Below are 27,817 nucleotides of genomic sequence, written 5' to 3'. Positions count from 1 at the left end.
TGAGGGAATTCTCAAAAATATGAAATAATAAAGCCCACAGTTGATCTGTGGAACATATAGGCTTTAAATTTCAAAGACCAAAGATACATTTTATTAGGGGTTGAAAACTGCCATAATACATTTTAGAAGTATCTTGATAACCTATTTCTGAGACATTGTCTCTTTATATTTTTTATATTTTTCTCATCAATTAATAATGACTTAATGAAAATAATGATTTAGTTTTAAAGTCCAGAAACATTTAATGGACTTTAATAAGTAATGAGTGATATTATTACTTTATTGGTATTTAATATTATACAGTTGTAGAAAATGAGAAGGTATGACAAGTACTTGAGGCAAAATCTATTGAAAAGATTTGGATTTCTGTAAACCCAGACCTAAGTTTAAATAAGAGTCAGTCCATATCACAACTGTGAATGAAAAAAATAATTAGGACATACAGACAAGTGTCAAAAAGAAATGGGGACTGGGACTGAGGTTACCACCATGTGATGTTGTGACTTTAGGGCATGTGGCTTCACCTTGGAGGAATTAAACACCTTCATTTATAAAATCATGAATTTGTATTAATTGATTTTCAAGGTCCCTTCCTGCTTTACAGTTTGATCCCATTATTGGTTCAGAATCATATATCTTTCAGAATCCATTTTCTTGCATTTGGGTTTCTCTGTTTACTTCACAAATACATGAAATAGGAACAGTATAATCCTCCAAACACAGTCATGAATTTTTTTTTTTTAAGATTTTATTTATTTATTTGACAGAGAGATAGAGAGAGAACACAAGTAGGCAGAGAGAGAGGGAGAAGCAGGCTCCCTGCTGAGCAGGGATCCCGATGCGGGACTCGATCCCAGTACCCTGGGATCATGACCTGAGCCGAAGGCAGCCGCTTAACCGACTGAGCCACCCAGGTGCCCCACAGTCATGAATCTTAACATTATCAAAAGTAGAGGGCAGAGAAATGCTCTGAGGTTTATCACACACTTAGTTTGATGCTTATTTTGCATATATTGATTGATTTAACCAGTGTGCAAATGTACTGTAGATTGATGTTTTAATTTATAACTTAAGAAGATGACCAGAGTTGTGAAATATTTTGCATTTAATTGCTTTAATACTCATTTTAGCATCTTGCATTTTTTCATGTGTAAGATCAATATTGTATCAGTAAAATACAAATGTCATAAATCACACTGATTTCTAAATGAATGTGTGCTTAAAACTGTATATTGTTTGCTTATATCTAAATTGGAGCATTTGTGCTGTATATATTCATTTACAGAGTGCAAAAATGTATGTATTGAGGCAAATAAATATTTTGCTAATTAATTTTTTCTTTCTTTCTATTTCTCTTTTACTTTCCCATAGACTTGCTGCTTTCAAACAGCTGCATTCCCTTTTTGGGTTCATCAGAAGGACTAGATTTCCAAACCATCCTGTTGGATGAGGAGAGGGGCAGGCTGCTTGTAGGAGCCAAGGACCACATCTTCCTGCTCAGTCTGGTTGACTTAAACAAAAATTTTAAGAAGGTTAGTTTATTTATTTGTAGTTAACTGAATATGCATTTTTCTTCATCCATGCCTTTCTTTTGTTTTAAGTGACTCAGTGTCAAATGCACTAGGTCACTTACATGTCCAAAAAGAACACATTAAAAGAACACCTTGCTTCAGATACACATTTTAGATTTTTGTGGATTTAAGTACATAGACATGTTCTCTGTTAAGAGTGAATAAGCATAGGGGCGCCTGGGTGGCTCAGTCGGTTAAGCCACTGCCTTCAGCTCAGGTCATGATTCTGGAGTCCCTGGATCGAGTCCCGCATCGGGCTCCCTGCTCGGCAGGGAGTCTGCTTCTCCCTCTGACTCTCCCCCCTCTCATGCTCTCTCTCTCTATCTCATTCTCTCTCTCAAATAAATAAATAAAATATTAAAAAAAAAAAAAGAGTGAATAAGCATAGTAATAAAACCCTTGAAAATATGAATGAAAGAGATTATACAAGAGAAATGCAATGATTTAGATTGAAAAGCTGGCAAATGAGTTATTCATCAATAATTAACATTTATACCTATAGCAATTATTGTAAAATTAAGTTTTTATTAACTTTCAATGAACAAATATCAATACTGTAAATTGGCAGTGTGACTATGGTGGCATTTTAACACCACGATTTTTTTTCCCACACATTTATTTTTTAATTGAATAGTTTTCTCCTATGGCCCATATCACACTGAGAGAGTGAAGATTAATAATACCCCCAACTATGGACTCATGAAGAACAATCTACCACTAAAAGAAAAAATATGCTAGTTATAGAAAAAACAAAAGGCAACTGCTGTGGTGCTTTACATTTTCAGTTAGCAAACTGAAAATTTCCTTTTGCCCAAAGGAAAGAGTGCCACACTGTACTTTAGCAAATACCAATATCTGTGCAAGCCAAGATGGACGCCAAGACTGGAAAGGATTGAATGATGAGAAGACATAATACATGACCATTCTGCATCTACAAGACATCTTAGATTGTTTTTTCTTTCTCTCCTTTTTCAGAAGTATTGCCAAAAAAAAAAAAAAATGCTAGGAGCCATTACAAGATTTCAGGTCAATAATCTCCAATACCGAATTAATAGAGGATTCTTTCCATTCAAAAAAGAGCTGTTTATAAGTCATCATAGGACTTCAAAGCTTCAAATAGCTTTCACCTACAATGACCACTTTATCTTAAACCTCTAATTTTTGAAATGCATTTAATAACTATTCATTGCTCAGTTATTTGAATATCATTCAGGACTAAGGGCTTTAGTCTACATAGGCAAAATATTTATTTCCATATATGTTAATATTGCTTAATTAATGCCTGTATCAGAAACAATGTTTTTTGCCTTTTAATAATTTAATTTTTAAGTAGTTCTTCTGTCTATTTTTGAAGTCCACCAAAAGAAGGAGATATCTGTTATGAATGCTCAGACTTAATAAAAAAAAATAGTCTTTAAATGCAAATGTATATGCATGTATTAGACAATTCTAAAAGAAAGTGTGAGGGTAAAATTTTGCCAGTAGTTGTTCTTAACTTGTGATAATCCAAATACACTTACAAACTCATAAGATTATTTTCTTAAAAAAAATATTATTCTGTAGTTTGATAAGCAGTGAGTTATGTGCTAGAATTTGAAAAACTTACCTTCATTCTGCCATTATAGTTCCATTTCATTTATTTTTTTAAATTTAATTTTATTATATTATGTTAGTCACCATACAAGACATCACCAGTTTTCGATGCAGTGATCCACAATTCATTGTTTTCATACAACACCCAGTGCTCCATGCAGTACGTGCCCTCCTTAATACCTATCACCGGGCTAACCCATTCCCCCACCGCCCTCCCCTCTAAAACCCTCAGTCTGTTTCTCGGAGTCCATAGTCTCTCATGGTTCTTCTCCTCTTCCGATTCCCCCCTTCATTTTTCCCTTCCTTCTCCTAATGTCCTCCATGCTATTCCTTATGTTCCACAAATAAGCGAAACCATATGATAACTGACTTTCTCTGCTTGACTTATTTCACTTAGCATAATCTCCTCCAGTCCCATCCATGTTGATGTAAAAGTTGGATATTCATCCTTTCTGATGGCTGAGTAATATTCCATTGTATATATGGACCACATCTTCTTTATCCATTCATCTGTTGAAGGGCATCTCGGCTCTTTCCACAGTTTGGCTATTGCGGACATTGCTGCTCTGAACATTGGGGTGCATATGGCCCTTCTTTTCACTACATCTGTGTCTTTGGGGTAAATGCCCAGTAGTGCAATTGCTGGGTCATAGGGTAGCTCTATTTTTAAATTTTTGAGGAACCTCCACACTGTTTTCCAAAGTGGCTCTACCAACTTGCATTCTCACCAACAGTGTAAGAGGGTTCCCCTTTCTCCACAACCTCTCCAACATTTGTTGTTTCTTGCCTTGTCAATTTTTGCCATTCTAAATGGTGTAAGGTGGTATTTCAATGTGGTTTTGATTTGAATTTCCCTGATGGCTAATGATAAGGAACATTTTTTCATGTGTCTGTTAGCCATTTGTATGTCTTCTTCAGAGAAGTGTCTGTTCATGTCTTCTGCCCATTTTTTGACTTGATTATATGTTTTTTGGGTGTCGAGTTTGAGAAGTTCTTTATAGATCTTGGATACCAGCCCTTTATCTGTAGTGTCATTTGCAAATATCTTTTCCCATTCTGTGGGTTGCCTCTTTGTTTTGTTGACTGTTTCCTTTGCTGTGCAGAAGCTTTTTATCTTGATGAAGTCCCAAAAGTTCATTTTTGCTTTTGTTTCACTAGCCTTTGGAGATGTATCTTGAAAGAAGTTGCTGTGGCCAATGTCAAAGAGGTTACTGCCTATGTTCTCCTCTAGGATTTTGATAGATTCCTATCTCACACTGAGGTCTTTCATCCATTTTGAGTTTATCTTTGTGTATGGTGTAGGCGAATGGTCGAGTTTCATTCTTCTGTATATAGCTGTCCAATTTTTCCAGCACCATTTATTGGAGAGACTGTCTTTTTTCCATTGCATATTTTTTCCTGCTTTGTCAAGGATTATTTGACCACAGAGTTGAGGGTCCATATCTGGGCTCTCTATTCTGTTCCAGTGGTCTATATGTCTGTTTTTGTGCGAGTACCATGCTGTCTTGGTGATCACAGCTTTGTAATATAGCTTGAAATCGGGCAACGTGATGGCCCCAGCTTTGTTTTTCTCTTTCAACATTTCCTTGGCGATTCAGGTTCTTTTCTGATTCCATACAAATTTTAAGATTGTTTGTTCTAGCACTTTGAAAAATGTCATTGGAATTTTGATCAGGATGGCATTGAAGGTATAGATTGCTCTGGGTAGCATAGACATTTTAACAATATTTATTCTTCCGATGGAGGAACATCAGAATAACATCAGACCTATCCACAGAGACCTGGCAAGGCAGAAAGGCCTGGAAAGACATATTCAGGGTACTAAATGAGAAGAACATGCAGCCAAGAATACTTTATCTGGCAAGGCTGTCATTTAGAATGGATGGAGAGATGCAGAGCTTCCAAGATGGGCAGAAACTGAAAGAATATGTGAACTCTATGCCGGCCATGCAAGAATTAACATGATGACAATAAATTCATATCTTTCAATAATCACTCTCAATGTGAACAGCCTAAATGCTCCCATAAAATGGCACAGGGTTGCAGATTGGATAAAAAGACAGGACCCATCCATATGCTGTCTACAACAGACTCATTCTGAACCTAAAGATACATCCAGACTGAAAGTGAAGGGATAGAGATCCATCTTCCATGCGAACGGACCTCAAAAGAAAGCTGGGGTAGCAATTCTTATATCAGACAAATTAGATTTTAAACTAAAGACTGTAGTTAGAGACACAGAAGGACACTATATCGTTCTTAAAGGGTCTATCCAACAAGAAGATCTAGCAATTGTAAATATCTATGCCCCCAACATGGGAGCAGCCATCTACATAAGCCAACTGTTAACCAAAATAAAGAGTCATATTGATAACAATACGTTCATTGTAGGAGACCTCAGTACTCCACTCTCAGCAATGGACAGATCATCTAAGCAGAAAATCAACAAGGAAACAAGAGCTTTGAATGACACACTGGACCAGATGGACCTCATAGATACATACAGAACATTCCACCCTAAAACAACAGAATACTCATTCTTCTTGAGCGCACATGGAACTTTCTCCAGAATAGACCACATACTGGGTCACAAATCAGGTCTTAACTGATACCAAAAGATTGAGCTTATTCCCTGCATATTCTCAGACCATAATGCTTTAAAACTGGAACTCAATCACAAGAAAAAATTTGGCAGAAATTCAAACACTTGGAAGCTAAAGACCACTCTGCTCAAGAATGTCTGGGTCAACCAGGAAATCAAAGAAGAACTTAAACAATTCGTGGAAACCAATGAGAACGAAAACACATTGGTCCAAAACCTATGGGATACTGCAAAGGCGGTCCTAAGGGGGAAATACATAGCCATCCAAGCCTCACTCAAAAAAATAGAAAAATCCCGAATTCACCAACTAACTCTACACCTTAAAGAACTAGAGAAAAAGCTACAAACGATGCCTAAGCCACGCATTAGAAGAGAAATAATTAAAGTAAAGCAGAGATCAATGAATTAGAAACCAGAAACACAGTAGATCATATCAACAAAACTAGAAGCTGATTCCTTGAAAGAATTAATAAGATGGATAAACCACTGGCCAGTCTTATCCAAAAGAAAAGGCAAAGGACCCAAATTAATAAAATTATGAATGAAAGGGGAGAGATCATGACTAACACCAAGGAAATAGAAACAATTATTAGAAATTATTATCAACAACTATATGCCAATAAATTGAGCAACCTGGAAGAAATGGATGCCTTCCTGCAATCTATAAACTCCCAAGACTGAAACAGGAAGAAATTGACAACCTGAATAGGCCAATAACCAGTAATGAGATTGAAGCAGTGATCAAAAACCTCCCAAAAAACAAGAGTGCTGGGTCTGATGGATTCCCTGGGGAATTCTACCAAACATTCAAAGAAGAAATAATACCTATTCTCCTGAAGCTGTTTAAAAAAATAGAAACCAAAGGAAAGCTTCCAGACTCATTCTATGAGGCCAGCATTGCCTTAATCCCCAAACCAGGCAAAGACCCCATCAAAAAAGGAGAATTTCAGACTGATATCCCTGATGAATATGGATTCCAAAATGCTCAACAAAATCCTAGTTAATAGGATCCAACAATACATTGAAAGGATCATCCACCACGACCAGGTGGGATTTATCCCCACGATGCAAGGGTGGTTCAACATTTGCAAATCAATCAACGTGATAGAACACATTAATAAGAGGAGAGAGAAGAAACATATGGTCCTCTCAATTGATGCAGAAAAAGCATTTGACAAAATACAGCATCCTTTCCTGATTAAAACTCTTCAGAATATAGGGATAGAGGGAACATTCCTCAAGTTCATAAAATCCATCTATGAAAAACCCACAGCAAATATCATCCTCAATGGGGAAAAGCTGAGAGCCTTTCCCTTAAGATCAGGAACACATCAAGGATGCCCATTCTTGTCACTTGTTCAACATAGTACTAGAAGTCCTAGCAACAGCAATCGGACAACAAAAAGAAATAAAAGGTATTCAAATTGGCAAAGAAGAAGTCAAACTCTCTCTTTTCACAGATGATATGATACTTTATGTGGAAAACCCAAAGACTCCACCCCCAAATTACTAGAACTTATACAGCAATTCAGTAATGTTGCAGGATAGAAAATCAATGCACAGAAATCAGTTGCTTTCTTATACACTAACAATGCAGCTGTAGGAAGAGAAATTAGAGAAATGATTCCATTTACAATAGCACCAAAAACCATAAGATACCTTGGAATAAACCTAACCAAAGAGGTAAAGGATCTATACTCTAGGAACTACAGAAAGCTCACGAAAGAAATTGAAGAAGACACAAAAAGATGGAAAAACATTCCATGCTCCATTTCATTTATTTTTAAGGGTATATTTTTTCCTTAGTAATTTTTTTAAAAAATATTTGTATCGGAGAGCCTATTGATGGTATCAAGTAATATCTCATTCATCAGTAAATATATCAAGAGAAAACTCCTTTTATGAGAGCCACCAAAGAAAATCCTAGTCAGATTCACATTTTTGCTTTAAGAGCTGCTACATAACTAACAAAGCATTTTTCCAAATATGTCTCAGTTTTAGTGTAATAGAAAAAAGCAATTCATACTTTCAAGGGAATTTGTCCTTGTGCTATTCTCTGCCTTTGGGGATTAGAAGAAAAAGTTCATTTATCTGAAATGAGTGTATTAGATCACTGCTTAAAATAAATTCTGATAACATAACTTCCTTCTGTGACTATTTTAAGCAAATCTCTCTTTGGCTGCATTCCATCCTTGAAATGTGCTAATATTTAATAAAATAAATGTTTATGAAATATTGATTTCTCTCATGATACTATTGAAATAAATGGTTATTTGAACACATTGTAAAATTAAGGTCTATGCTAGAGATTTTCTGCCCGACTGATATTCCTTTGTCTTTATAAAATGTATAATTCAAGAAGAGGTTATGTATACAAAGGAAATAACTTATATTTATGTAGGTATCCACATTGAAAATTTATATAAATCACTCCAGTGCTAAAAGGTACTCCACAGTAGCAAGTTTAAGTGTCAAAATGGAGTGCTTTAGCAGTGTTTAGACCTACGTGGTTTGCATTGGCTCTATGCCCTTCGGCAAAAATCCAAACTTCTCTGTGGAAGAAACCACACATGTTGGGACTCTGTGGGGCTGAAGGATGTCCTTTGTACGCTCTAGACTTAAAGCAATCTACAACACGTAATTGAGTTAGGAGTGACTGGTTGGGGATATTTTCCTCTGGCAAGTTAAAAAAAAAAATCTGTAGAAAGTATTCAATTGAAGTGTCAAAATTTAGGATATGTGTTTACTTAAAAGTGTTTGTACAAACAAGGATGTGCCTATTGAAAAATGGCCATCATTACTTCATATTTGCCACAGGCCTTTAGTGTGGAATCACCGGGATTATAGCAACATCTTTAACCAAACGAATTCAGTAAATATTTGCAGATATCCTTCGTATTATCTTTACTCTGTTCGAATGAAATTTTGACTCTTCTACAATGAATTGTACAGTTATATGCTCAATAAGCTTTGATGAGTAAGTGGCTGTAGAGGAAGAGAGTAAAAATTAGATCTTTCAGAACATTTCTCCTCTCTGGAAAGTAAAATTTAAGTACACCAACTGGTTTGTTTTGTGTTTGGGGGTGTTTTTGTTTTGTTTTATTTGTTTTGTTTTACTGTTGTTTATATTAGAGGGATAAGATTCTGATCTTTTCTTGAAGGAAAGGACTATTTCTATAGGTATTTAATAGACTTAGGGGCAACGGTAAGCACACATGGGATGGGATACCTCTCACTTCAAGTAGGCTTTTCCACTGTTCGTCCATAAGGCCTCTCTCTTCAGCTAGGGAATACTCTGTGGATCCCTCTGTGGGACAGGTTCAGGATAGACATGCACATTGATTGGACATTTCCTTCTCCCAACATTAGACCAAAATGGAATAATCAGATCCAGCCCAACGTGATCCCATTCCAAGAGAAGGATGTGGATCTGGAACCATTCTTACTGTTGTGCTGTAGGTTAAATTCCCCCAGAAGCCAACCAGGAGAGGCAGATTAGTTTATAGGTATTTGTAAGGGAGTGTTCTGGGGATCAACACGTGTAAGAGGGCCACTGGGGAAGTAGTATTAGATAAAGAAAGAACTGAGCTGTGATGCAGACCTAGTAAAGCCTCAGCTGACAGGCCAAACTGATAAGGTGGCAAGCATTTCAATATTTCCCTGTAGTGTAAGTGATAATACCATTATTCAACTGAGTTTATCTTATAAAAGGGAATCTCCATTTTTCTCCCTATCTAATCCATTCACCATGACCATCAGTGTTATCTCTTAAACAAATAAAAATCTGACCATATTTCTTCTCTGTTTATACACTTCTGGAGTTCTTGATTTCCAATGAAGTTGAATGAACTCCAGATTTCTATTAACTTCTAAGGCTTTCCCTGTTTCCAGTCTTATTTTTATCCACTGTTCTTTTATTCCCTCACTTGCACTTTATTTTCTGCTTCCCTCCCTTCCTCTCTCTCATTCTTTTACTCAGTCTGCTCTGTTAGTTCCTTTCAAAATAAATTCCGTTCTAGTTTTGTGCCTTTGCTAAAGCTTCCTGAAATTGCCATTCACTTTCTTGCTCATCTCACTCTCTGAATTCTCGAAGGCAGTTACCAAATTTTACCCTTTTATTGCCTTTTGCTCCCCAAGGCTCCCTGTTATGTTAGGGGATGTGACAGTTCTTTTTGTTTACTAGAACATTATATATTTTAATTTCAATGTCAGTTGTCCTACTTGATAGAATTATCATTATTCATTGGCATAAATAAATTTATCCCCCATCCAAATTATACCATCTTTGAATGGGGAGTGAGCTATTTTCCATGCACTTCTGATTCTCCTTTAGCACATAGTACAATGTCTTACACATAAAAGACATTACAGAATACATTTCTTCATTTTTTTTTGAATTGGCAAAGATGCTACAGAATACGTTTCTTCATTTTTTTTTTTGAATTGGCAATTTTGTTATATTTTTCTCTCTTGATTGTGAGACCGATGTATTACACTTAGAATAAAAGACACCTAAAATTTAAGGAATTTATTATATTTTATAGTAAGAATAATGTCCAGAGTTTGGGTGGATACAGAGATGGAATATCATCTGCTTAATGACATTATCAAGGACCCAGTTATTTCTGTCTCTTCTGTCTGCCATTCTTTGTTGGCATTATCCTTAGGTTGGTAGCAAGATGACTGTGACAATTTCAGGGGTCACATTCAGACAAGAAAATGTAAAGGGATTAAAGATCATCATTTATTATGTCTTTTTCTTAGCAGCAAGGAAACCTTTCTAGAACACTCATATCTCATTGGCCAGAAAATGTCAATTCCAATTTTTGAACTCAAAATAGGGGTGCTGGAACCACGATTTGCTTACATCAATCAATTACCTTAGGCAGAAGAAATGCTCAGGAATCATTCACATTGATCACTACACTTACAGAGAGGGAATAAAAAACAGATTTTCTGGAAAAAAAATTATTTAGGGGACTCACTTTTTTCTCATTAACTTAGGCTACCTGAGGCAAACATAAATGTTTCCTTAGCCAGTCAACAAGAAGAGTATATGTTGTCTATTTGGAGAGAATTATAAAGATTAGCTAGCTCTGCAAGGAACTTACCTGGGAGGATTTATTTTTCTTTCAGGAGATAGCCTTGGAAAGTATTCATTACAAGTAAACATCCTGAGGTAATTTATTTTTCTCCACCCTACATGGCGAAAATAAAAAAATCGGCTGACCTTTACTTTTCTTGCTTATGTAAGAGTTTATTTGCCACTATAAAAGTTCTCTGTGACTCTCTAATGTGTATCAGCTTTATGAACTCTGGTCTGCTGCAGAGCTCTTCAGATTTTCTGATACTCTGTAAGTTTTCTTCCTTCAATATTGTAAGAATTGGAGGGGTGACATTGTTGGGAGAGAGTAAGATTATAATTGAACTCAAAGAATTAAAGACTACGTAATTATTCTGTAGTACCAGTAATTAACATTATCCACTAAATAATGTACAGAGAATATATTTTTTTAAATCAAATAACTAAGTATCTCTTAAGCATCATTGAATATATATCTTAGCAGAATTATACCCAAAATAATGCTCCTTTGATTTGGTTTTGTCAGTCTTTGGGGTTGAAACCAACTATATGCATTTGTAGAAGTAAAACTTAGAAGGCTTTCTCTTTTTTTTAAGATTTATTTATTTCAGAGAGAGAGAGAGAGTAGGGGGGTACAGAGAGAGGGAGAGAGAAACTCAAGCCGACTCCATACTAAGCGCAGAGCCTGACGCGGGACTCAAACCCATGACCCTGAAATCAGACCTGAGTCAAAACCAAGAGTGGGACGCTTAACGGACTGCACCACCCAGGCACCCCCAGGGATACTTTTCAGTGACTGAACTTTGTATATTTTTCTTCTTTTGTTCTACTTTAGATAACGTTTCTTTTTCATTTTTTCGTTAAAAAAAATCAGTTGAGTGTCTACTGTTGTCATATGTGCATGGGATTTGAACTAGTTCAAGATAGGTGGGTAAAACTTGGGTTGTTGTTAACTGGTTGATTAAAAATAGTTTGCATTTATATTTGGAACTTGCAGTTCATTGTTTCCTTATTCATTTAGGATGGAGGGAAAACATGTTTGAGAAACTGAGTAAAGTTGTTTTCCCTGTATATATTTCCATGTGTATATTTCTCCCAATTCAAGGTAAAGAAACTAGATTTCCCTGGCCTAGCCCTTAACATCCTACACCATCTCTAGAGTCAGAGGGAGTAATGAAAAAATAATTTTAATAGTCCTCAAGAAAGATGGTCAATGGTGGACGGACATTTACATCCATTTATCATTAATTTATAAGTGATGCATCAGAAACCTGTTCATGTGCACATAATAATGAGTTTTTGACATTTGTACTAGATAATTTAAGGGCCTATGGTTTCTAAACAAATGATTCTAAACTATGTGGTATCTGGCACTTTGACTACAAATGAACATTCTCTACCCCAACCAGGCTTAAGCTATCCCAGTAATAATCCATATAAAATCCAGAGCTCTCTCTATGTAAACTCCAGGAGTTATATATATAAGCTGAAAGTCTCTCCCTCTCTCCTCCTTCTGTCTCTCTCTCATTTTTTTAATGTAGTCATAGTATACAGTATATATATATCTCCAGTACTCTGTTTGGTTATGTTAGTTAGTTGGACTTCTGAGTTAATGAATTGTTGGGATCCTTCCATCTGAAAATGTTACTCACTTTGGAAGCAGTTCAAACCATGCAGGGGTGGAGTGAGTCTCTAAACCAGGATGTAAGCAAACAAGTTACAAAGGGGATGATTTATTAGACTAAGTACTGCTTTTGTATTCATATTATTCAAGGATTTGTTTCTTGGTTTCCTTTGCTTTTTTTTTTCTCTCTCTCTTTCTCTCTCTCTCTTTTTTTTTTTTCCTTTTTCAAGTGGGCTATAAAGGCAGACAAGTAGACTAATGAGAAATAAACTTACTCGAGACTACAGTTATTATTTATTTTACCTACTAACCTAACAGTGACTGGTATGTCAACTAATGGAGTGTAATCATAAACAACTTTATTTTACCTCCCACAATTCCTTTCAATCTATTCTGTGGAAGTCTTCTCTGGACCTGTTCGGTAACTCCAGCAGGCAACCATGGTTTTCGAGGTCACTCTCAGGTAGTACACGTGGTTGTCATCCAACAGTTAAAAGGTCCAGTCTGATGTAATAAAACTTTCAACCTCTGTTCCTTCTACCTTTCCCTGTTTGGACGAGCCATGTGAGGAAAGGCTCCGGGCAGGGAGATGTTCAGAGACTTCTCTTTGTCCGTATCTAGCACTCCTCCTCTTCTTGAAGCTTATTAAACATAGTTTATGACCCCTCTAGTCAAATCAGGAGAAGGGAGGAGGTGAGGGGTTCAGACAAGTGTCTACTGTCATTGTCAGAGGGACCTCACTTCTCAACTTTCTGGCCTTGTCAGATGTTTAAAGGTGACTTTTCTTTCAAAGTCATTCTTAGTGAGTTTTGGGGGGAATTTCCTCTTTCTGGAGTTCTTTCCCTTGCAGTTCTCTGGATAAGTGTGACTACATTTCTTCTCTGACTGGTATGCTCCCATTTTTTACCCTGTGATGGATTGCACTTTGACTAGATATTATTAAGTCTTTCCACTCAACATTCTTGAACAGGACCTAAGGTGACCTCATGCCATCCCATTTTTGAGCGAGCATGGCTCCCATCTGTTCCATGGAAAACCATCATGTGTCTTTTCCTGGACACACTCTAGAAGTTCAGGCTGATGTCAGTATAGCCACTGAGTCTGGTCTCTGTTTTCCCTGAAGCTTGTCAGTCTCTCTCTCACCTTTAGACAGTAGTCTAAAATGTTCCACCAACTGCATGTTCAGCAGCAGGTGCTTCTTGAGGTCCCGTCAAAGCTCCCTTCCTGGCACCTACTCCTCACCTTGGGGGTTGTAGGACACATTATAGAACTGTCTCAGGTGCAATATCCTTCTCTAGGGAAAGCAAAAAACTTTCTAATCTCCAGTTTCCATGTATTTATAGCTGAACATGGGTGAAATTATCCTTAGGATTGTTGGCCGCCTAATAGAAAGTTTTTTCTTCTTGACCTAGCATCTCATTTTTAATTTTTACTCAGCTAAAACTTCTCTTTTAATACTTTGCCTTACTACCAAAGCCATAAAATGAGACCTCAAAAGGATGTTGTTTTACCTCCAAATTTAATGGGCATCCTCATTATATATCATTCCTGAAGTATACAAATTAGAACCATGGAGGCAACCAAAAGAAAAATGTTAATGTTCTTAGTAGTAGTATTTACCTTTTGACTATTAATAGACTCAAACAAAACATATGCTGTTTTACATCTTATTTCCCATGCTTTTCCATAGATTTCTGTTACAATCTGATTCCATTTTTCAATGATCTTTGAAATTGATCTTCAAATAGTTTACTTTCATTTTGAGATAATATTTAACATCTTTGTTCCTTTTTAATTAATTAAAAATCATTTCCCATGAAACTCATTTGTGTCAAAATTAAATATTATATATAAAATGTTCAGGGACGCCTGGGTGGCTCAGTTGGTTAAGGGTCTGCCTTCGGCTCAGGTCGTGTTCCCAGGACCCTGCTCTCTGGGAGCCTGCTTCTCCCTCTCCCTCTGCCCCTTCCCCCTGCTCATGCTCTCTCCCTCTCTCTTTCCCTCAAATAAATAAATAAGTAAAAATCTTTTTAAAAATATTAAAAAATAAAATAAAATAAAATGTTCAAAGCATTACTGTATTAGGTAAGATCTTTTAATGAGCCCCACCAAAAACTTAAAATCTATTAGTTAACCTTATAGTATTCAAGGAAGAAGCAGTATAATACTTAAAATTTTTCTGTTTAAAGTAATTTATGTTTGTTTTTAATATAAAAAATACTAAATATCTTTCGGGGGGAAGGAAGTTTTCCTATGGATTTTAAAATGAAAAAGCATTGTACAAAAGCAATATATACATTACATAGCCTACCTAAGATAACCCCATAGTTTTGTGGAATAAGTTGACACAACTTAGTTTTGCCTTGCTAAAACTTAGGTCCCCACATTTGCTTGAGAACTTGACTCTGCTGGTTATTTAACCACAAAATAATTGGAATTATTTAAAAAAAAAAACAGTGGACAAACATAAACACAACACACTTAAGCTAGAACTTGGACACTTCAAGGAGATTGTTTTTTGTTTTGTTTTGTTTTTAGCAGAATGTTAGTAAAGTAATTCCATGTTTATAAATGTGACAGTTATCTTTGGTCGACTTAAAAATCATAATGCAATTTTTGTACTATTTTTCTCCTTATTTAACATCAACTCAGTATGTGATTATGAAGATTAAGTTACTTAAAATTCATTACTGTAACCCTATTTTTAAGCACTTATATTAAGAAAATAACCAAGCTAAATGAGTTTGTAATTTTAAATGCAATAATTTTTTAGTGGAATATTTAAACACCCTTCTCTGCATAGCATGCCTGAAAAGCGCTTTGTTATTTCCCTTTCCTCAAGGAAATCTAAAACAAGAGGGTTTTCATACATGAGTATATACTGAGTATAAGCAAAAATGCTTTTATACGACGTCTGAATGACCTTCTGACTCCAGTTCTATTAACTCACATCATGGCTGCATAAGACATTCCCCTCTAATGCTTTACCCTGTAAATCAATTATTTAGGGAGAAAGTCTCAGAATAAATAACTTCTCATTTAAAATCAAAGTTATTGATAAAAGAGAATTGCCACGTTTTTTATTCTTAGTGAATATTTGAAATTAAGAAAATACAAACATTGGAAACCCTGTGAACATCCCAATAAATTAACTTTTGTGATACGGCACCCTGCTTAGTGTGCTGGTGATTAATCTGTTCCTGTGGGGCACATGCTGTCTAGTAACCACAGAGGTAAAACAATCGCCTCGTTCATGGGTGTGTTGGCCCCCCAGCCTGGGTGCTGATGTGCAGGTCCCATCTGGTCCCTGTAACGGACTGTCAGGATATTGTCAGACTTCTGCCAGAACTCTGACAAGAACTCCTTTTCTGTCTCTAATTTTAAGCGGAATTTTGCAGATCATTTTTCAATAATTATTGAATGCTTACTACGCATGTGATACTGAGCCAGGTACTGAAGAGGGGGAGAAGTAGAAGCAATGCTCCTTGTCACTCAAGATCGGTATAGTCACGAGGCTTCAGTGAGTCATATATTTAAGTCATACGCTTAGGAAGATAATGAACACTGTGACCTGTATGTTGTACAGAATGATAAAATCTATCCACAAGCGTAATTGCACTTCCATTCACATGTGACTGCACCACAAATTCAAAATTACCAATCCCTCTGTGGATTTCTTAAAACTGCTTTTAGGTATCACGATACACTAGCATTCCTCTCACTTTCGTGCAATATGTGATTATTGTGCTCCTATGACATCTCTAGCACTCTTCCAGATGCTGGGCATCCAGGGGAGAATAAAACTGGTTAGATCTCTGTTCTCATGGTGCCTCCAGTTTCTAAAGGGAGTGTTTGATGGAGAAGAAAAAAGGAAACAAAAAAGAAAATATCACTTAAGTGTGGTTAAAAACTGTGGTGGTAATCCTGGGGAAAAAACCTGTCTTCATTCATTCATTCATTCATTCATTCATTCATTCATTCATTTTAAGTTTCTGTTTAAATTCCAGTTAGTTAACATAGAGTGTAATATTAGTTTCAGGTGTATGATATACTAATTCAACACGTCCATACAACACCCAGTGCTCATCATAGCAAGTGCCCTCCTTAATCCCCACCACCTATTTCACCCATCCCCTGCTCACCTCCCCTCTGATAACCATCAGTTTGTTCTCTATCGTGAACACTGTTTCTTTGTTTGCCTCTCTCTCTTTTTTCCCGTACACTTGTCTGTTTTGTTTCTTAATATGCCTGTTTGTTTTGTTTCTTAAATTCCACATGTGAGTAGAATTATATGGTATTTGTCTTTGACTGACTTATTTCGCTTAGCATAATACTTTCTAGCTCCCTCCGCGTCACTGCAAATGGCAAGATGAAAACACTGCTTTAGCTGGTCTTCAGAGAAGGCTTTTCCGGGGAAGTGATATTAAAATGGACTTTTATAAGAAAGGACCATCCAGAGGAGGTCAGATATATTCCAAGTAGAACGGATTCATTCTGAGGATAGTATTGAGATAATATGTGAAAGCACAGCATTAGCTGCTCATGAGCAGTGAAGTAGGTACTCAAATTTAGTATTCTAATTCCATTGCATTTCATCGATCTTTACACCCAGGAAAGGGTCCCAAACTAAATTTACTTGCAAAAGGAAAGTAGCAGATGGATATGATAAACACAAGTGGATTAGCATTCATAGACATTGGGTGGAAGAAGGCTAAATGTGAAAGAGGCTTTGAGCTGAGTCCTGAAAAAAGGAAAGGGAGAGACAGTTCTCACCCAAGACTTCATGCAGGAAGCTACATGGGCAGATCATACCCAAACTTAAGAGTTCAAACTCCCATCCATAACACTCTCCCCCTCCCACCCCCACTGCCCTCCCCACGCCCCCACCCCCACCAGCCAGTTTCAATCATGCAAGCTCTATTTTTGGTGCTGTTACCCTTATTTTTCAGTACTTCATTTTTTGAGCTCAGATCTCCTTCCCCTCTCTATTCTTGGAACCCAGGGCAGTCTTTGCTCCCTTGGTTATTCAAATCCTCTACCATATGGCATTTAGACCAACATTTTCCCAACTTTTTTTCACAACCATTCAAATACTTGAATCCTGTTATTTGATAGAGATGTCCATCTGCATTTTTAGGGCTCTGAATTTTTGTCCTTAATTAGGTTTTATGAACAAGTTGTAACTTTCCCTTCTATGTATTCCTTTTCAGTTTTGGCATCTCTGAATTAGGCCAAGGGCCATTTGACTGACCTTAGACTGGCTAACTTGAGTCAATTAAATTGCTTCTCCAAAGATGTAACAAAGAGCAGATATAATTAGAATTTCCTTAAGATGTCGTTACAGGCCTTATCATTATTTGAATGTTACTGTAACTTGCCTAAGATTAAATAATTAAAAATAAAGTGCCTGACATTTTCACCTTACTGAGTGATAACTGTTAATGAGTTTTATAAATTATGAATGAAACAATAATTGTTAGAGACATTGCAGTATTTACTTGTGAGTTTTTCTAACCTGTTTGTATTCAAAGGGAAGTAAAATTGCTTCAAAGAACAAACAAACCAAAGATATTTTGGATTTTGGATAGAGATAAGCAAATAAAATCAATATAAGATAATCAGATCATAGTTTCTATTTTTAAATGCATGCAGCTCCCATTATATTTTCATAAGGAAATTAATATTAAATTTCTTTTAAAAATGTGTTTAAAATATAACTTTATAACAGCTGAGCATATGTAAAGTGACACTGAGCACAATTTTCATTTCATTAGAATAATCTCTTATTATACTGGTAATCTATATTCTATAACTCTGAAAGAAAAAAAAATATATATATACATGTATGTATTTTTACCCTTACTGTTTTTTTAAAAACAATATGGAGGGCACCTGGGTGGCTCAGTCGGTTAATCCTCTGACTTTGGCTTAGGTCATGATCTCAGGGCCCTGGGATCAAACCCCACAACGGGCTCCCTGCCGAGCAGGGAGTCTGCTTGCCCCTCCGCTCCTCCCCCAGTTTATGCTCTCTCTCTCCATCTCTCTCTCTCTCCAAATAAATAAATAAAAGCTTAAAAAAATAAAAAAAAAACTAATAATATGGATTGAATATTTGTATCATCTTTGCAAAGGTACACATATATGCACATACATACACACCATGCACATGTGCATATATGCACACACGTGCTCACACAATTTGAGTAGAAAAACATGAAAATGGTGGAAAACTTTTATAGAGAGAGATAGAGATAGTGATTTATATGTCACATATATGCCACTTCAAAACATTGAAAAACAAAACTATCACTTGAACATATTTCTGCCAACCCCTATAAGTATGAGGTTTTTTGTTGTTTTTACTTATTGTTTTGCTTGATTATATTTTTAGATTGAATTAAGTGAAATTTTGCTTCTTTAAATTCTTTACCAACAAAGAATTAAAAGGAGTATTTTTTAAAAGACGCTTTATTCTAATGACTAGGTGGTAAGTAAAAGAAAATCCCACTCTAAATCATAGTTAAAATGATAGCTTTTAAATATTGGTACAACTACAATGATTCTTTTTTCCCCCCTTTTAAGTAAATGTTTCAGGTCTGGAAGATAATCAGGTATCTCCTAGGTTGTTGTTATTAAGGTAATTCTATTTGTGATTCCTGAATTCTTGACAGCATTGTGTCAAAATAAGCCAGTGTATAATCTTAATGAATCTTTATTTTGAAGGCTTATGTTATCTTAAGAAGTTAAATTATCTTTGTGATACTATCTTAGAATTACTGTACGATAATAATGATTAAAGGATAATTTCTATTTTTAACAGGGTCTAGACATTATGGTATTGAAGATAAATGATGAAAAGTGAGATAACATTTGGGGGAAAAAATATCCTCTATAAACAGAGATTAGAAGATTTATTAAAATTGGTTTCTGGTGCTCAACAAATTCTCAGTGCTTGGGTATCTTTTCAGAACACTTACTCACTAATCAAAAACCTGATTCTCTGATGCTTGTAATTTTAGTTTTATTGCTACATTAACTACGATGACACGCTTCACTTTACAATTATGTGACTGAACAATCAATTCAACTTAGAATTATATGATTTACAATTAATAGCTGAAAATGTAGAACAAAACCATTAAAACATGTTTTAGAGATTTGTATTCCTTTGCAAAGAGAAGAAAGGAATCTGCAACTACTATTTTTAGTGTTAAGTTCTTAAGAAAAAATTAGAGTCAAAACTATTAAGAGCAAATAATTGAAAACAGTGGAAAGTCGGGCTCTGTATGTTGGTCAGCCGCTCGGGGCCCTTTAGTGCTCCCTGAGCACTGTGGCTCTGTCTTCTGAGCTCTCTGCTCAGTTCGTATCTCCTGGAGATATGCAGTTATCTTATCTCTTTACAGAACTACCTTCAGTGCCACACCTTGCCAGACATACAGAGAGCCCTTTGTAAATTATGTGTGTAATGAACAAATAACTAATGAACAATACCTACTCTGTGCTAACTTTGGAACTTTCATTTAGATTTCAAAGAAGACATAAAAATTGCTTCCACGTTTCATCACTCTTTAAGTAACTCCCTCCTTTCTGAAGCCTCTACAAATGTATTGAAAATCAATTTTAGAAACATTTAGCTCATGATTTGCTTTAACTCATCACCCAATAAGCTGGTTCAAGGTAAAAAAAAAAAAATAGAACCCTGTAATAATCTTCCTCCTCTTTAAATCTTATTTACTTAATATAGAAGAATTCTGTATTTTCTTTTTCTTTTTTTATAGAATTCATACCAATAAGGTATTTAGATCAGAACAAATATCTATAACTATTTGTTCTAAATTTATTTCTGAAATGTGATTGAAACTTATTGTCATAAAAAACAGAAAAGAATAGCATCTGACATATTGAAAAGACTCAAAGAAGTATTAATCTAGACTAGAGACCAAGTAAAATGAGCTAAAAGTTAAACCCACTGACAGATCATGGATATGTATTCTGCATACCCTTCATTTTCAGTCCAGTGATACAAGGTTGTCCTTTGTAAAATCACTATAATATTCAAGAATCAGCAAGTATAGAGTTAGAGTTTTGCATGATGAAAGAATTCTGGAGATTGGTGGCACAAAGTGAATATACTTGACAATATTGAACTATAAAAATGCCTAAGATGGTAAATTTTATGTTATGTCTACTTTATCACAATTAAAAATAATAATAAAAATGAATCATCAAGAAAAAAAAAATACCTTGAGAGAGGGTGCCTTGAGTACACAAACCCAAATCAGAAGCAAACTACCATGAATTCAAGATGACAGACATTTTTATAGGAGAGAAAAAGAACACACTGGCTTCAGTGTTTTTGCTACTAATGGTTAAAAATAAGCAAACAAACAATTAAAAAGCAACTGGAAGAGGGACGCCTGGGTGGCTCAGTCGGTTAAGCCTCTGCCTTCAGCTCAGTTCATGATCCCAGGGTCCTGGGATCGAGTCCCGCATTGGGCTTCCCTGCTCCGCAGGGAGCCTGCTTCTGCCTCTGCCTCTGCCTCTCTCTCTGTCTCTCATGAATAGATAAATAAAATCTTGGGGCACCTGGGTGGCTCAGTCGTTAAGCGTCTGCCTTCGGCTCAGGTCATAATCCCAGAGTCCTGGGATCGAGCCCCGCATCGGGCTCCCTGCTCTGCGGGAAGCCTGCTTCTCCCTCTCCCACTCACCCTGCTTGTGTTCCCTCTTTCACTGTGTCTCTCTCTGTCAAATAAATAAATAAAATATTTAAAAATAAATAAATAAATAAATAAATAAATAAATAAATAAATAAATAAAATCTTTAAAAAAAAAAAGCAACTGGAAGAAACTTTCAACTTTCCCACCAGTTGTGGTGTTCTATGTTTCCTCTTCATTTATTTAGGACCTCGTGATTCTGGGTTGATGATTGACTATTGTCCATCAGCTTATGCATGGCCCATTTTGATTAATTTATTTACTAATCTGCATTACTCAGTTGTTTTAACTTGTGCATCAAATACCTGAAAAAGGCACCACCCAGAACAAAAGCTAAGATCTAGTAAAAACTGTTTCTTACCACAATTTAAGCCTTCTTTTTTCCAATCTGGGGCAACCATCATTCTAAATCCCATATTCATTACTCTCATGTTCTTCTTTTTACTTATTCCATCTACTCATATACCTTAAAAGTGTCTATTTTATTTTAGTTTTTTTTTTTTTTTAACATTGTTCTGAGGGGATTGTTCTGTTTGTAATTTGGGGGACTGTACTTTTTTACCTAATAACGAATTGCTAAGATCCACCCATACTATTTTTTATTGCTGTGGTCTATTTATATTCTATGGCTGGCTAATTTTCAAAATTGTATGAAAGTATAATTGCCATGATTTAAGCCATTTTTGAATAAATGGCATCTTTAGGTCCTTATTGCGAACCACATCAATGTTAGCTCATCACTTGAGCCTACTGCTGGCTCTACCAACCTGCCTAGATACATCTTTGGACTATAATTTGCAGCCTGTTAAAATGTGCTCTGAATGAACAACCTTGCTTCATTTAAAAATCTTAGTAATTTTATTGAATTTGTCTATTAAGAGAGTTTGAGTGGTATTCTTTATTCTTCTCTATGTCTCTATTATTCAGAGACATAAAACCCTAAAATTTTACTATGAAGATAATCCATATAAATATTGGTGACTTCTAAGTCATTTGTGAATTCCAGGTTTAACAAGACTCTTTCAGTGCATTCCCTCAGGATATTTTCCTTTTTCCTCACCCTATTAAGACATTTTCTGCTAACATTGGTGAGAAATATAATCAAAGTTTGTCAGGAACTCTTGGAACATATATTATAAGCAACTCAGAGCTAACTCTTGTTTCTTCTTGCCTGTAGCTTAGCAGAGAGCGTTTCTTTCTTTAAGCTAATGGAGTAAAGTAACTGTTTGAATCTTATTTTGCAAAACCTTCTTGACAGAGTTGCTAAACTTTGTTAAAAACAAAAGAAAAACAAAACAAAACAAAAAAAAACAACAAAAGAAAAACCTGTATGATAAATTCAAGACAGTTAAAACATGATTAAAAGCTACCAACCAAGGGATTTGCCGCCCTTATCCTTAATCATTTGCCCAAATAATAATTACTATGTGGTGATTGAGACCCCTTACTTCAGAGAGACTTGGGTCATATTTTGGCTTTGCCAGTGACTATGTTTGTGGCATGTTACTTGACATGTTACCTAATGGCTGTATGGATGAGTTTTCTGAAGTGAAAATAGGGAGAGTAAATACAGCCATCTCATGGGGTCATTGTGAGATTTAAATAAGATAATACATAAAAAAATGTTTAAGTGACAGATGCATCTGAGCTCTATACATGTTAAATTTGCCAGCAAACCCACACTGGTCTTTGACTTGGAGTGATAACTTTGCTTGTAACAAAGTGCTGTTTCACACACTTCCCTGGACACATTTATAATGCCCCACCACTCTGAGTAAGTACAGAAAAACAGCGTAAATAGAATCTCTTGCTTAAGCAAATGCTATTCTGAAATTCTATCAACATCATGATAAGAATTTATGAACTTCTCAACATAATTTATCTATTATTAAATACATTTAAAAAGAAATTAGAAGACTGAAATATACAAATGAGTGGTTCTATAGTTTTTCTTAGAAATTTTTTTAGGGTGGCTTTGGAAAATATCTAAATCTCAAAAGTCTTACATCATATCTAACATAGTTTTAGCCTGATACCCACTCTTTAATTCAACACACTCATTTTCCTAATTAGAATTGTAGGGTGTTTTAGATATTCAGATTCTGACACACTTTGAAATGTTTTACAGATTTATTGGCCCGCTGCAAAGGAACGAGTGGAATTATGTAAATTAGCTGGGAAAGATGCCAATGTAAGTATGAGACTTTAAAAATATCTTTGTTAAACTGGTACTGATATGATAATAAATATTTATATTGGTTTTTATTGAATTAATGGCATTGGGGTATTATTTTTAAGACTGCATAAACATTCTGTGTAAAGATTAAGAAGATATAAAATATTTCTATCTTGCCAAAAGGAATGCCATTATCCTCAGAAATTTAGAAATACTATGTATGTGGGGGTATAACTCAGGGGTAGAGCATTTGACTGCAGAAATTTAGAAATACTAGACTTTCTAAAGTGTTAATTCTGGATATTATTATTTTCTTCACACAAATCTCAGAAATGCACTTAAATATAAAAAAATAAATCATCAGAAAATATAGGATTGTATATTTTTCATTTATATGCCTGTATTTTGCAAATGCACATAAAATCATGAGTATTTTAGCATCACAAACATATAATTGATATTTAAGTTAATTTGGATTAAAATTAAACTTATAGCATCCAGAAGAAAAAATTCAAGAGTCGACATCATAGAGATAATAAGAACAATTGGGTGCAAATGAATGACGTAACATTCTGGAATAAGAACTAGAAATAATTTACTCTAAAATTCGCTTAAGCATAATTACATGAAATAACTTATAAAGGATAAATAATGGGGTTCTAATAGAAACTTCTGGTTTAAGCTGCCTTAAGGGTCAGAGAAAACCTATAGATACACGCAACCAACTTAATTGCTTTGGAGGCATCCTGTCTGAATTGCTTTCACATTGTCCAAGTTGTTCTGCATTCTCCCCCACATTGTGTTGTCTGTTTTATCTCCAGCAAATGACTGAAGAGTGTTGTGGTTCTTTCTGCCTCTTCTCCTCATCTCCAGATGCTCTGTGTTCTGCCCTGACTTTTTGCACTGTGGTGATAGGGAGAATTGCTTTCTCTCTCTCTCTCTCTCTTTTTTTTTTTTTTCGCAAAGTAAATTACTTCCTGAATGTAACTGAAGATGAAAAGAGGTTCAAAACTCTTCAGAAACGTGGATATCTTGAGGTGTCTTTTGCAACATTCTCTAATGTTGCTGTAAACACAGTAACCCAGGGGTATTAAGCTGAGCAATGCCTTTATATTTAAAAACAACAAAGAGTGTGTGTTATAGGAAGGCATAATTAGGTACAAAAATTCTCACTTTATCAATGTGATAAAAATAAAACAATGTGACACATGATGCCTCATATAATTGAGGGAAAGTTTAGGAAACTAAGAATTTGAGACCACTGGTTTGCTCACCCATTTGTTCATGTATTTATTTATTCAACAAATATGTATTAAGAACCTAAATATGTAAGTAAATATGTGTATGAAAGGATACAGTTTCTACTATCATGGGGCTTTTAATACATAGTAACAAAATGATCAAAACAAAAGAAACTTTTGATTATGCCCTATTTTGTTTTCTTTCAGTATTAAATGTTATCTTTTCAAGCACATTTATGTTAACAGAAATATATCAGAGGGTATTAACATCAAAAGCAACAGAAAACAGTTTTTACATTTATTTTACTTGAAATGAAAAAGATCAAACTATTCTATAATATATTCTTCTTCCTCCCATGTCTCTAATCTCTTCACCCTGTTCAATATCTTAACTGAGCAGGTGCTCGGGTCTGCAAATCCTCAATACTTTTTTGGACTTGTGGGGAAAAAAAAAGATGCATTGGTTATGAGAGTTTTCAAAATTATTTTAATAACAGTACAAACATACCATAAACAGCGTGAACACTTCAATATTTTGTGTTTTACCAGTATTGACTGTTTAAAAAGGAGGCAAGTAGGAAAAGGTGGTTTAAATTTCACCCAATAAACTAATGCCCATGTTCCCATGGAGTAGATGAGGGATAAACACTCAAGGTCAAACCATCAGTGGAGGTTTTAATTGTGATAGTGTTCTCATTTCAGTATGTTCACTAAATCTGGTTATATAGTAATTCAGTTGCCCCTCTGATTAAGTTAAAGCAAAGGGTGATAAACTTTTCTGGAGGTGGTATCCTGGAGCATGTAGGACCGAGTATATGGAACCTATTCTTGCAATTCATTTGTATTTGGGAGCTACTAATCACCTTTAACCTTTAAGCACACCTACTGCCAGCTCAGGATTAGAGATATGGGGAGCTTTTCTCTTTTCACTGCAAACTGTAAAGTTTGATGTTGAATCATGTAGGGATAATACAATTCTCTGTCTCCTTCTTTTTAATCTGTCACTTTAAAATAATAGTATATTTTAGCATTACTAAGAATGGCTAACACTTTTATAGCACTTACCCTGTTCCAGGAACAGCTTCCAATGCTTTATAATCTCGTTTAATCCTTATAACAATATTACAGGCTACATTTTATTATTATTCCTCATTTTGTAGATGAGAAGACTGAGGCCAGAAAAATTAAATGGCTTGCCCAGTATCACATATCTAGTAAATAGTGAAGCCAGAAATTGAATCCAGAAGTCTTGCCCCATAATCGGTGCTCTTACACAACATTGTGATCTACACATAAAGGTCTGAACTCTACGTATAAGTTTTGTTTTTTTTTTAAGATTTTATTTATTTATTTTAGAGACAGAGAGCGTGAGTGGGGGGGTGTGGAACAGAGAGAGAAGGACAAGCAGACTCCACAATGAGAGAGGAACCCAATGAGGGGCTCGTTCTCAGGACCCTGAGATCATGACCTGAGCTGAAACTAAGAGTCAGACGCTTAACTGACTGAGCCACCCAGGCACGCTTGTCACACAAAGCTTTCTATAACCTGACCCCTCCTTACATCAAAGTCCCATCCCCCCACCCCGCAACCCCTGTTGGTACTTCACACTCTGGAAAGAACTGCCTAGAGTTCTTTTTTTTTTAATTAATTTTTATTGTTATGTTAATCACCATACATTGCATCATTAGTTTTAGATGTAGTGTTCCATGATTCATTGTTTGTGCATATCACCCAGTGCTCCATGCAGAACGTGCCCTCTTTAATACCCATCACCAGGCTAACCCATCCCCCCACCCTCCTCCCCCCTAGAACCCTCAGTTTGTTTTTCAGAGTCCATCGTCTCTATGTATAAGTTCTGAAAACCTTATCCCTCAAACTGTCCCCCTCAAATCACTTCTCTCTACACTATCCTCATAATAGAGATCCTCAGTTTATAGCGTTGCATAGATTTCAGCCGACAGAAAACTGAGACAAGTGTGTGGTTTTATTGACCTCTTTTATTACCTTTGGCATTCCCCTCTCTCCTCCCTTCTCTCTAGTAATTTTTACCTACTTCCCAAGAGTGTTTTTAGGATTAACAAGTGTTTGGAAAGACTGTCCCTTTACACAAAGGTACTATATAACTGAAAAATAGTGAATTATTTACCATAATGAAAGTTAGCTAATTGGGGTGGGAGGGAGTGGAAGATGAGGAAACAAAAGAGAACTATTCCCCTTTCTTGACCACAGTCTCCAGTTTAGTTCAAAGAAAGGAAATAGTGACAGGAAGCTATTTCATAGTATTTTGTTTCTGCTTAGAATATTATTCAAAAGAAAGTCACTAAAGAAATGTCCTTAGTCCTGACTATAAAGAGTGGAGACAACAACTCAGTCCAGGCAAAAGAACGCACAGGATGTGGGCAGCCTGGGTTGTGTTTGTCATCTTAACCCCAGAGGCACACAACCTTGTCAATGGAGACATGACATAGACTTCAAGGATCTTCCATCGCCCAAGTTCTATGATTACATTCTTTCTTTCTTCTTTTTTAAAGAACGTCTAAAAGCAAAACAAAGTGCTCATTGTAGAAAGTTTGCAAATTACATGGAAGTCATCTGTAAATATCTCCTCCCCCATGAACATTACCCAGAGATAGCTGGTGACGTTTTGATGTTTATTCTTCTATCTTATCTATTTACTATTTTTCAGAATGAAATCATTGTATACATAGTCCCCTAAAACATTTTTTTTTCACTTTGCAAACTGCCATGAGCATTTTCCCATGTCATTAAATTCCTTTTTATAACACTACTTTTAATAGCCACACTGCATTCCTTTATATATTATTTCATCAATCCTCTATTGTTAGAAGTTTGGTTTATATCCAGGTTTTAGCTATTATAAGTGATGCTTCACATGAAAAATCTTATATGTAAATACTGCAAACATCTTTGAATATTGAGTAGAATTACTGGTCAAGGATATAATTTTGGGTTTTTTTTTTTGGGACATGAAATTTTTTTTGCACATTGCAAAATTACCCTCCAGTAAGTTTATGTGTTCTCTGCTTTAACCAGTGCATGTTCATGAGAGGGTATATTTTGCCATACTCTTGCTAATAATAGTGGGTACAACATAGGTTAATATTTAATGCTGATACGTAAATGAATAAAATAAATGTATTTAATCTTTGCCAACAAAAGGAAAATTATTTTTGTTATTTTTGCCTGAAATT

General features: G+C 35.5%; 1 protein-coding gene across 2 annotated transcripts in view; it reads left to right on the top strand.

Moving 5' to 3' along the window:
• SEMA3D (semaphorin 3D) overlaps nucleotides 1–27,817 on the top strand; it is a 206,428-nt gene that overhangs the window by 88,282 nt on the left and 90,329 nt on the right. For both annotated transcript variants that reach the window (XM_035020475.1, XM_035020476.1), the window contains exons 3-4: nucleotides 1,372–1,532; nucleotides 23,317–23,379. In XM_035020475.1, coding sequence (XP_034876366.1) covers nucleotides 1,372–1,532; nucleotides 23,317–23,379 — 224 coding nt within the window. The remainder of the gene's footprint in view (nucleotides 1–1,371; nucleotides 1,533–23,316; nucleotides 23,380–27,817) is intronic.

Source organism: Mirounga leonina, unplaced genomic scaffold (genome assembly GCF_011800145.1).
Source record: "Mirounga leonina isolate KUSES-001 unplaced genomic scaffold, KU_Mleo_1.0 Mir_174, whole genome shotgun sequence".
Lineage (NCBI taxonomy): Eukaryota > Metazoa > Chordata > Mammalia > Carnivora > Phocidae > Mirounga > Mirounga leonina.
The sequence above is the reverse complement of the archived record's forward strand: the minus strand, read 5'-3'. Positions and strand labels throughout refer to the sequence as shown.